The 12773-nt window shown below is 38.3% G+C and overlaps 1 protein-coding gene across 1 annotated transcript; it reads left to right on the top strand.

The window, feature by feature from the left end:
• Positions 1 to 11735: 11735 nt before the first annotated feature.
• LOC136174966 (olfactory receptor 5W2-like) lies at positions 11736 to 12686 on the top strand. Its single transcript, XM_065945259.1, has one exon. The coding sequence runs from the start codon at positions 11754 to 11756 to the stop codon at positions 12684 to 12686; it is 933 nt and encodes a 310-aa protein (XP_065801331.1). The 5' UTR covers positions 11736 to 11753.
• Positions 12687 to 12773: the final 87 nt, after the last annotated feature.

Genomic DNA, 12773 nt, shown 5'->3' with positions numbered 1-12773 from the left:
TAACCCACCAGGCTCCTCTGTCCATGGGATCGTCCAGGCAAGAATACTGGAGTGGGTTGCCTTGACCTCCTTCAGGGAATCTTCCCAGCCCAGGGACCAAACCTGGGTCTCTTATGTCTCCTGTATTGATAGTAGGGTTCTTTACCACTAGCACCAACTGGGAAGCCCTGAGTTATTTAATAGTGTATATTTTAAGGTTTTATGCCATAACTTTTGGTCATAACTGAACAGTCTTGTCCTGTATCACAAAAGCAGCTGTCCATAATATATGAATAAATGGTATGTCTCAGCTCCAATAAAACAATCTGAGTCAGGTACACTGACACTTGATATAGATTAGATAAGCAATATTATCACAGTTCAGTTCAGTTCAGTCACTCAGTCATGTCCGACTCTTTGAGACCCCATGAATCGCAGCACGCCAGGCCTCCCTGTCCATCACCAACTGCCAGAGTCCTCGCAAACCCATGTCTATCGAGTCTGTGATGTCATCCAGCCATCTCATCCTCTTCTCCTGTGCTCAATCTTTCCCAGCATCAGGATCTTTTCAAATGAGTCAGCTGTTCGCATCAGGTGGCCAAAGTATTGGAGTTTCAGCTTCAATATCAGTCCTTCCAATGAACACTCAGGACTGACTTCCTTTAGGATGGGCTGGTTGGATCTCCTTGCAGTCCAAGGGACTCTCAAGAGTCTTGTCCAACACCACAGTTCAAAAGCATCAGTTCTTCGGTGCTCAGCTTTCTTTATAGTCCAACACTCACATCTATACATTACTGTTGGAAAAACCATAGCCTTGACTAGATGGACTTTTCTTGGCAAAGGTATGTCTCTACTTTTTAATATGCTGTCTAGGTTGGTCATAACTTTCCTTCCAAGGAGTAAGTGTCTTTTAATTTCTTGGCTGCAATGACCACCTGCAGTGATTTTGGGGCCCCCAAAATTAAGGTCAGCTACTGTTTCCCCATCTATTTGCCATGAAGCGATGGGGCCAGATGCCATGATTTAGTTTTCTGAATGTTGAGCTTTAAGCCAACTTTTTCACTCTCCTCTTTCACTTTCATCAGAGGTTCTTTAGTTCTTCTTCACTTTCTGCCATAAGGGTAGTGTCATCTGCATATCTGAGCTTATTCATATTGCTTCCAGTAATCTTGATTCCAGCCCAGCGTTTCTCATGATGTACTCTGCATATAAGTTAAATAAGCAGGGTGATGATATACAGCCTTGACATACTCCTTTTCCTATCTGGAAGCAGTCTGTTGTTCCATGTCCAGTTCTAACTGTTGCTTCCTGAGCTGTATACAAGTTTCTCAAGAGGCAGGTCAGGTGGTCTGGTATTCCCATCTCTTTCAGAATTTTCTGGTTTATTGTGATCCACACCGTCAAAGGCTTTGACATAGTCAAAAAAGCAGAAATAGAAGTTTTTCTGGAATTCTCTTGCTTTTTGATGATCTAGTGAATGTTGGCAATTTGATCTCTTGTTCCTCTGCCTTTTCTAAATCCAGAAAATGCGTTTTCTATGTGCATATTATACTCAAAAAACTGCCTTTCCATAAACAGATTACATTCATTATGAGATTGTAGGAGACTATTAATTTTTATTTTTAAATTGAAAAGTTTCTTGTGCAAGAGTTCATTACATATTTTTCTAATTGATGTAGTTCATGGTTCACGTATTGCTGAAGCCTGGCTCGGAGAATTTTGAGCATTACTTTACTAGCGTGTGAGTCGAGTGTAATTGTGTAGTTAGTTTGAGCATTCTTTGGGATTGCCTTTCTTTGGGCTTGGAAGGAAAGTTATGACCAACCTGGACAGCATATTAAAAAGCAGAGACATTACTTTGCCAACATAGGTTCATCTAGTCAAGGCTATGGTTTCTCCACTGGTTATGTATGGATGTGAGAGTTGGACTGTGAAGAAAGCCGAATGTCGAAAAATTGATGCTTTTGAACTGTGGTGTTGGAGAAGACTCTTGAGAGTCCCTTGGATTACAAGGAGATCCAACCAGTCCATCGTAAAGGAAGTCAGTCCTGGGTGTTCATTGGAAGGACTGATATAGAAGCTGAAACTCCAATACTTTGACCACCTGATGCGAAGAGCTGACTCATTGGAAAAGACCCTGATGCTGGGAGGGATTGGGGGCAGGAGGAGAAGGGGACGACAGAGGATGAGGATGATATCACAGACTCGATGGACATGGGTTTGAGTAAACTCCGGGAACTGGTGATGGACAGGGAGTCTGGTGTGCTGCGATTCATGGGGTCGCGAAGAGTCAGACACGACTGAGTGATTTAACTGAACCGAACTGAACTGATGTAGTGCATACTTTCTAGAGTCTCTCAAAATGTTACTAGTCTTTATGTTGCTAAAAGTGCTGCCTTGCTTGTAGAACAGCACTGTCTTTATACACCCACTGGCTCTCCTGGTCATCCTCACAGCAGGAGAGAGGTACAGTGTACTTCAGTTCAGAACCATGCAATTCATTCTATATCATTGTCAATTTGGGGACCAGAGAACTACATTCTGAGGAAGACCTTCATCTGGGTACTGTTTGCCTACATAGAAGTGTTTTAGTGTCACCAAGGCACCAGGAAAACTCTAAGTATAGATTTCTTTTTTTTTTTTCCCTCACTTGCTTATATCTGAGAAATATGTTTTCTCCTTAAGAAAAGCTTTTAAACTATTTAAGATCTTCATTTTTAATGAAACACAAATCCCATTGTGAGATATTTCAGTTTATCCGGCTTGTAATAATAATGTAGCTACCCAAAATCAGATTTCAGTTGTTGAGTGGGAGTAGATCAAAATGATGCTAGTCTTAATGGTTTTGAGAAGCAGCCTGTGAAAAAGCTGTAACAAGGTTCTGACTGAACAAAATGTAATTCAAGGGATTTTTATACCCTCTAACACCACACACAAAAATAAACTCAAATTGGAATAAAGATCTAAATGTAAGACCAGAAACTGTAAAACTCCTAGAGGAAAACATAGGCAAAACACTCTCCAACATAAATCACAGCAGGATCCTCTATGACCCCCCTCCCAGAATATTGGAAATAAAAGCAAAAATAAACAAATGGGACCTAATTAAACTTAAAAGCTTTTGCACAACATAGGAAACTATAAGCAAGGTGAAAAGACAGCCTTCAGAATGGGAGAAAATAATAGCAAACTAAGCAACTGACAATTAATCTCAAAAATATACAAGCAACTCCTGCAGCTCAATTCCAGAAAACTAAGCAACCCAATCAAAAAGTGGGCCAAAGAACTAAACACACATTTCTCCAAAGAAGACATACAAATAAGTAAGAAACACATGGAAAGATGCTCAACATCACTCATTATCAGAGAAATGCAAATCAAAACCACAATGAGGTACCATTACACGCCAGTCAGAATGGCTGCTATCCAAAAGTCTACAAGCAATAAATGCTGGAGAGGGTGTGGAGAAAAGGAAATCTTCTTACACTATTGGTGGGAATGCAAACTAGTACAGCCACTATGGAGAACAGTGTGGATATTTCTTTAAAAACTGGAAATAGAACTGCTATATGACCCAGCAATCCCACTTATGGGCATACACACTGAGGAAACCAGAACTGAAAGAGACACGTGTACCCCAATGTTCATCGCAGCACTGTTTATAATAGCCAGGACATGGAAGCAACCTAGATGCCCATCAGCAGACGAATGGATAAGGAAGCTGTGGTACATATACACCATGGAATATTACTCGGCCATTAAAATGAATTCATTTGAATCAGTTCTAATGAGGTGGGTGAAACTGGAACCTATTATACAGAGTGAAGTAAGCCAGAATGAAAAACACCAATACACTATACTAACGCACATATATGGAATTTAGAAAGATGGCAATGATAACCCTATATGCGAGACAGAAAAAGAAACACAGATGTATAGAACAGTAGAACAGTCTTTTGGACCCTGTGGGAAAAGGCAAGGATGGGATGATCTGAGAGAATGGCATTGAAACATGTATATTATCATATATGAAATAGATTGCCAGTCCAGGTTCAATACATGAGACTGGTGCTCAGGGCTGGCATACTGGGATGACCCTGAGGGATGTGATGGGGAGGGAGGTGGGAGGGGGTTTCAGGATGCGGAACACATGTACACCCATGGCTGATTCATGTCAATGTATGGCAAAAGCCACTACAATATTGTAAAATAATTAGCCTCCAACTAAAATAAATAAATTTAAAAAAGAGAGAGAGAGAGTGAAATGGAAGTAACTGAGGGAGAAATTAGAAAGGATAAGAATAGAATTAGGTGATCAAGGACAATTCTACATACACTGCATACACATTCTACATACATTACATATGTGTAATAGAGAAGCAAGTAGTGATAGTAAAATTCTTTTGAAACAAACTCATCATCTTCTGGATTTTAGTGGGGGACTATTAAAAATTAGTTGTGGTTTAAGCTTTGCCTCAAAAATATCTCCACAGGAGTACAGTGATATTTTAGTATTGGAATCCTGAGAACCAAGAATGACAGTGACATATGAAAGGCATCAAAAATTCTTGTTAAGGATCACTTTTCCAATATAAAATATGTAGTATTTACATACATTTTAGCAAAATAAATTTCCCAGATTTATAGAAATAAGTAAAAGAACAAACTGAGAAAAAATATCAAAACGAATAAGAAAACCTGTGTTGCTGTTAATTTCCCAATGAGAAATCAGATGAAGCAGAGATTAATTATGATCAGTATTTAATTTCAGTTCATTTAGCATTTGTGTTATATTATCTTACTGTGGCTTTGTTGTCATTGCCTTAGTAACTAGTGATTCTGAGAAAGTTGTTGTGTTTAACTTGCTGTTTATATATCTTTATGGTGAGAGTATCTGTTCAGTATTTTGCTCATTTTTGTTGTTGTTTTTACTATTGACAAAAAGCTTCATATATTTTGGATACATGTTCTGTGCCATATATATGTATAAACGGTTTTCAGATACTTTATATTTTATGAAAATGATTCTCTCTGATGTATTTACTCTCACTGTTCTAGTTATCTTTTGCTACAGAAACACTTTTTCAAAATTACATGACCTAAAATGATGACCATTGGTCCATTCTTTGGTATTGGATTTCTTCTTCATGTTGACTGAGGTCACCATGAAATATTCAGTTGAAAGATGGACTAGGTTCTACAATCACTCATGACAGGCACCAAGATGATGTAACCCTCCCCCTGATTTCCTCACAAATCCTGCCGCTCTCTCATGCCCCCCCCCCTCCTGCGCTGGTAACCAAACTATTAGATATAAAATTAAGAAGATACAAGATATGATATACAAACAGAGAATATAGACTATATTTTATAACTATATATGGAGAATATAAAACATGGAGTCACTAAGTCATATGCCTGAAACTAATATAATATTGTATTCCAACTACACGTCAATAGAAAAAAGAAATTTCCAATATTTTTAGTTATGCAAATCAGTATGGATAATATCAGACAAATTATTTAAGAAAGCCAAAATTAAGCCTACTTAGAAAATCATTAAATCCACCAAAAATTTTTAAGTGAATCATCCTTGAATGTATGAACAATGTAAGTAAGGAAAATTCCAAATCTAGTATGTTTCTATCCTTTGTATATCATTATCCACTTTAACAGACAGAAATACTTAGTAATAAATGTCTAGAAAGCAGTTAGATCTGCAAGTCCTCTATTAACAACTTTAGAAAATAGAGATAGTAAGCACAGAAGTTTTTCCTAAAGACTTAAATGCAGTAGACATATTTTTATGGGAAATATAACATAATTCAAGAAAGAGCATACATAGTAGAGAATGTCATGAAGTCACAGATTCAATTAAATGTCCTTGGATGATATTCAGAGAGTTAAGCCTTAAGTAGGTTGATAAGGAGTCTGGGGCTTTGCCTTAGTCACATATTTTCTTTAATCCCAGAGCTAAGATGTCCTTTTCATTATAGGGGACTGGAATGCAAAAGTAGGAAGTCAGCAAAACACCTGGAGTAACAGGTAAATTTGGCCTTGGAGTACAGAATGAAGCAGGGCAAAGAAAGGCTAATGGAGTTTTGCCAAGAGAATGCACTGGTCATAGCAACCACCCTCTTCCAACACCACAAGAAAGCACTAGACATGGACATCACCAGATGGCCAACAAGGAAATCAAATTGATTATATTCTTTGCAGCCAAAGATGCAGAAGCTCTATACAGTCAGCAAAAACAAGACCAGGAGTTGACTGTGGCTCAGATCATGAACTCCTTATTGCCAACTTCAGACTTAAATTGAGAAAAGTACAGAAAACCACCAGACCATTCAGTTATGACCTAAATCAAATCCCTTATGACTATACAGTGGAAGTGAGAAATGGATTTAAGGGACTAGATCTGATAGACAGAGAGCCTGATGAACTATGGACGGAGGTTCATGACATTGTGCAGGAGACAGGGATCAAGACCATCCCCATGGAAAAGAAATGCAAAAAGGCAAAATGGTTGTCTGAGGAGGCCTTACAAACAGCTGTGAAAAGAAGAGAAGCCAAAAGCAAAGAAGAAAAGGAAAGATATTCCCATTTGAATGCAGAGTGCCAAAGAATAGCAAGGAGAGATAAAAAACCTTCCTCAGCGATCAATGCAAAGAAATAGAGGAAAACAACAGAATGGGAAAGACTAGAGATCTCTTCAAGAAAATTACAGATACCAAGGGAACATTTCATGCAAACATAGGGTTCAATAAAGGACAGAAATGGTATGAACCTAACAGAAGCAGAAGATATTAAGAAGAAGTGGCAAGAATACATAGAACTGTACAAAAAAGATCTTCACGACCCAGATAATCACCATGGTGTGGTCACTCACCTAGAGCCAGACATCCTGGAATGTGAAGTCAAGTGGGCCTTAGAAAGCATCACTACGAACAAAGTTAGTGGAGGTGATGGAATTCCAGTTGAGCTATTTCAAATCTTAAAAGATGATGCTGTGAAAGTGCTGCACTCAATATGCCAGCAAATTTGGAAAACTCAGCAGTGGCCACAGGACTGGAAAAGGTCAGTTTTCATTCCAATCCCAAAGAATGGCAATCCCAAAGAATGCTCAAACTACTGCACAATTGCACCCATCTCACATGCTAGTAAAGTAATGCTCAAAATTCTCCAAGCCAGGCTTCAGCAATATGTGAACTGTGACCTTTCAGATGTTCAAGCTGGGTTGAGAAAAGGCAGAGGAACCAGAGATCAACTTGCCAACATCCACTGGATCATCAGAAAAGCAAGAGAGTTCCAGAAAAACATATATTTCTGCTTTATTGACTATGCCAAAGCCTTTGACGGTGTGGATCACAATAATCTGTGGAAAATTCTGAAAGAGATAGAAATACCAGACCACCTCTTGAGAAACCTGTATGCAGGTCAGGAAGCAAGAGTTAGAACTGGGCATGGAACAACAGACTGGTTCCAAATAGAAAAAGGAGTATGTCAGAGCTGTATATTGTCACCCTGCTTATTTAACTTATATGCAGAGTACATCATGAGAAATGCTGGGCTGGATGAAGCACAAACTGAAATCAATATTGCAGGGAGAAATATCAATAACCTCATATATGCAGATGACACCACCTTTATGGCAGAGAGTGAAGGAAAACTATAAAGCCTCTTGATGAAAGTGAAAGAGGAGAGTGAAAAAGTTGACTTAAAGCTCAACATTCAGAGAACTAAGATCATGGCATCTGGTCCCATCACTTCATGGGAAATAGATGGAGAAACAGTGGAAATGGTGTCAAACTTTATTTTGGGGAGCTCCAAAATCATTGCAGATGGTGATTGCAGCTATGAAATTAGCCCTTTACTGCTTGGAATGAAAGTTATGACCAAGCTAGTTAGCATATTAAAAAGCAGAGACATTACTTTGCCAACAAAGGTCTGTCTAGTCAAGGCTATGGTTTTTCCAGTGGTCATGTATGGATGTGAGTTGGACTGTGAAGAAAGTTGAGTGCAGAAAAATTGATGCTTTTGAACTGTGGTGTTGGAGAAGACACTTGAGAGTCTCTTGGACTGCAAGGAGACCCAATCAGTCCATCCTAAATGAGATCAGTCCTGGGTGTTCATTGGAAGGACTGATGCTGAAGCTGAAACTTCAATATTTGTCCACCTCATGTGAAGAGTTGACTCATTGGGAAAGACCCTGATGCTGGGAGGGATTGGGGGCAGGAGGAGAAGGGGACGACAGAGGATGAGATGGCTGGATGGCATCACCGACTCAATGGGCATGAGTTTGAGTAAACTCCGGGAGCTGGTGATGGACAGGGAGGCCTGGCGTGCTGCGATTCATGGGGTCTCAAAGAGTCGGACATGACTGAGCGACTGAACTGACTGAATGATTACACAAAACAGCTCATCTTGCTCAATGCGTGCTTTCTCTTAAGCTTTATAACAAATGATTTTGTAACAACAGTGCATCTTGCTTCAGGACATATTTCTTCTTAACAAGAACCTTCCGACTAATCTTGCTGTTTTAAAACCTATGTTGTGGGAGTGGGTCTGGTAAGACCTTTCTATTGCTAGTTTTAATCAATCTTGTTAATTTAAGATGTATGCTGAGGGAACGGGTTTGGTGAAATCATATAAGGGCTTGATAAGACTAGTGAGTGGGACACTCTCCGCCCCCTTCTGATGCCTATGTCAGAAACTTTCTCTGTCTTTTTCACTGTAATAAACTTCTGCCACACAAAAGCTCTGAGTGATCAAGCCTGGTCCCTGGTCCTGAAGCTAAAGCTTTGGAGATCGCAAATCCGACATTGTTCACTGTAAGCTATCAGTATGAGATTGAAGGATGGGAATAAACTGATATTTGGTTTTGAAGGCGGCCTTGAAAGGCAACGTTGACATAAATGTTAAAACATCATTATTCATAATAGATAAAGAGTAGAGACAAGCCAACATTCATCCGTCTGAAGAATGGATCAATAAAATGTGTTGTATCTATAAAATGCAATATTGTTGCGCCATTTAATGAAACAAAATTCCAGTGTATTCCATAATGTGACTTAACCTTAAAGACATTTAAGTGAAGGAAAGAAACCTGACAGGAGACAGTCACACACAGACACACATCATTTCACGATTCCTTTTGGGTGAGATGCCAGAACATGCAATTACTTACACTCAGAGCGGATGAGCGGTTGCCAGAGCTGAGGAAGGGAAGAGGAGGCAGTGCCAGACAGTAGTCTGAGAGTCTTCCTGATGCAAATGCTCCAGAAGGAGACAATGGTGATGGGTGAGCAGCCTTGAAAATGTACTTAAACCCAAAGAACTATTTATATGAAAAGAGTGAATTTTATGGTATGCATGTATATAGATATACATATCTACATGTATATAGATAAATAAATAATATGATCTAAGAGCACATTAACAATATGATTATTAATAATAATTATTAAATAATAATTAAAATATTTAAATTAATTTAATTAAACTTAAATTTAATTAAAATTAATTTAAAATATTTAAATACTTAAATATTTAATATTTTTAAATATCAAAATAATTAAAATAATTATTATTATTAATAATATAGATAAATAAATATGCTCAAAGTGTAGCAATATCCCCACATGAGGTAGTTAAGGAGAATGCTTCAAAAACACAGTGAACAATCCAAATAATTTGGAACAGAGGGATCTATTTGATATTTGTTAGATTTCCTCTGACTAGACAAGGAGAATATCGATGGAGGTGTCAACCACAAATTAGCACTTGCCAGGATCTTTGCCAACAACTGAACAAGGGCATTTGCCCTCTGCCGGTGTGGAGACTGAACCCTGGGCCTTGCAGCTGCTGCTGACCTACACACCCCCTGAGGGAATTCAGGGTGGAGAGTGAGGCACTCTGTGCCCCAGGGAAGCTGGTGGAACAGGTGTTTAGATAGTTAGATATTTTCAGGAACTCATTTTATGATTCGAATCCTTGTATACCTTCATATCTAGACAAATAGCTAACTCCCTTCATGGTGACATTAGCTCCTTGCAACCAGCAGAAAACCTTTTGTAAAAAAAGCACTTGATTGCATAGAGCTCTCCCTTCATCAAAATTTCATATATTGACCTTCTCCCGGTGCCTCTTTGGAGAAATCTCTCAGAGCTACCTGAGATGCTGTCTCCCAGGCTGTAGTCCTCACTTTGCCTCAAATAAAATTTAACTCACAACTCTCAAGTTGTGCGTCTTTTTGAGCAGAGAGAGGGTAGCTGTGAGGAACACCTTACATAGCTTGTGCAGGCTTCTCCATACATAGATTAATCTGGTGACATATTGAAGCATAAAAGTTCAGACTTTGCTAAGTTGTTCCTGAATTCACAGGGGGATACACAGAACCAGAAATGAATTTAATGATGTGTTTGCATATTGTCTAAAGCTAGACACACTAGCACAGGGCTTTAAGTCCCAGTGTGCCTGGTAAGATAAAAGCCTATCTGCTTATTCAGCCACCCAAGAGCTGCTCATCTCAGCTAAGGTTTCCAGGTAATGATTTCAGGATTCTAGAACAAATAGCTACTGTTTTGGGGAAATAAATTTGCAAGTAAAACATTTTATGCCTGCATACTCAGTTAATTAAATTATATAATGTAATGCCCAGAAATAATATTTTCTTCTCAGAACTGTCAGAATTTGCTTGCACTTATTAGCATCCATAATATGACTATTAATTTATTTTGATGTTGATTCACAGGAAAACCTTCCCTTCTTTTATCATCAGAATAGTATATAGGTAAATTTAAGGGTTTTGTTGTTGTTGTTAGTTTTACCTTATTTAAGGAGTAATGTAGGTGGCACTTTCAAAATTAAAATGTACAAATTCATCTTCATATGAATCACGTGTCATAGGTCTAAAGAAAAGCTCCTCACCTATATTCTATTCTTATGCACATTAGAGACATTTAATAGACATTCTAACATGGCACACATGATACACACACTAGCCAGAGAAACCTATGTATCTCAGAAGCATTTATTGTCACTAAACCTGTTTCCACTTGGATGCTATAAAAGTCCATTCAAAATCCAAAGAGATACAGCAATATGCTTTAAATTCTGCTGTTTACATTTCCTTTTAGCTCTTTTCTAGAGACTCCATCTTTGGCACCAGACACTCCAAAAACAGGTAATATTATCGCATGTCTCACTAAATACTAAAGACTAGTACCAATAACATAATTATTTTCATTGTTGTTAGTGTGTGTTGTAATAATTTATTCTAATACTAATACATAAATGTTCTAAATTGTTCTTTGAGTGACATAAAAATTGTAAACACTTTTTGCAAGACGGAAATTTTTCAAACATAGGAAATACGAGTCGCTCTGATAGCCTGGTGTTTCTAACATTGTTGTTTTTTTCATGTTGTTTTGAAGATGTAATGAGACATTAATTCATCCAAATATTCTTGAAACAAGAAAGGTTATGCTCAGAGTAAGTAGTTTGTAGATTGTAACATACCTTGGGAACAACATGTAGATTTAGAACAAATTTCTCAACTACCTATCTCACATATTTATATTATTATCAGGTAGATAGCAATGCCTCTTTAAAGAGTGACTACTGACCAAGTCATTTTCTGAGTACAAAATGAAAACTGCAGAAATAAATTGTGTTCTTCCCTACAGATATACTATAAACGTCCAGAAGTGGTACACGTGTCTGTATCCTTTTCTTGCTCATTTCCTCAAGAATTTAGAGAAGAGCATAGAAGAATGGAAAGAGGAAATTGCTCATCCTTAACCGAATTCATACTGTTGGGAATTACTGATAACCCTGGGATTAAAGTAACCCTATTTATCCTGTTTTTCCTTGTTTATCTCATTAACTTTCTGGCAAATCTTGGAATGATTATTTTAATTAGGTTGGATCCCCAGCTGCACACACCCATGTACTTTTTCCTCAGCCATTTCTCTTTCTGTGACCTCTGCTATTCAACAGCAATTGGCCCCAAGATGTTGATAGACATTTTAGCCAAAAACAAGTCAATCCCCTTCTATGGCTGCGCGCTGCAGTTCTTGGTCTTCTGTATCTTTGCGGACTCTGAGTGTCTCCTGCTGGCAGTGATGGCCTATGACCGGTACAAGGCCGTCAGCAGCCCCTTGCTCTATGCGGTCAGCATGTCCAGCAGGCTGTGTTCCCTGCTCATGGCCGGGGTTTACCTGCTGGGGATGACAGATGCTTTGATCCACACGACATTAGCATTCCGCTTATGCTTCTGTGGGTCAAATGAGATTAACCATTTCTTCTGTGATTTACCTCCACTTTACCTTCTCTCCTGCTCTGATACACGGGTCAATGAGTTGGCATTATTCACTGTTTTTGGTTTTATTGAATTAAGTTCCATTTCAGGAGTCCTTGTTTCTTATTGTTATATCATTTTAGCAGTCTTGAAGATCCACTCTACAGAAGGGAGGCTCAAAGCTTTCTCAACCTGCACCTCGCATCTAACTGCTGTGGCAATTTTCCAGGGAACTATACTCTTCATTTATTTCAGACCCAGTTCTTCCCACACTCTAGATCAAGACAAAATTACCTCATTGTTTTACACCCTTGTTATTCCCATGTTAAACCCTCTGATCTATAGCCTACGGAACAAGGATGTGAAAGATGCCCTAGAAAAGATAAAAAATAAAAGATGCTTTTAAATATTTATATTTGGCATATGTGCACCCATTCATTTTATTTATTGCATAAATAAATTATTTGCTATAAAATTATTTTGAATGTTACAA

Source organism: Muntiacus reevesi, chromosome 9 (assembly GCF_963930625.1).
Source record: "Muntiacus reevesi chromosome 9, mMunRee1.1, whole genome shotgun sequence".
In the NCBI taxonomy this organism is placed as follows: domain Eukaryota; kingdom Metazoa; phylum Chordata; class Mammalia; order Artiodactyla; family Cervidae; genus Muntiacus; species Muntiacus reevesi.
The sequence above is the reverse complement of the archived record's forward strand: the minus strand, read 5'-3'. Positions and strand labels throughout refer to the sequence as shown.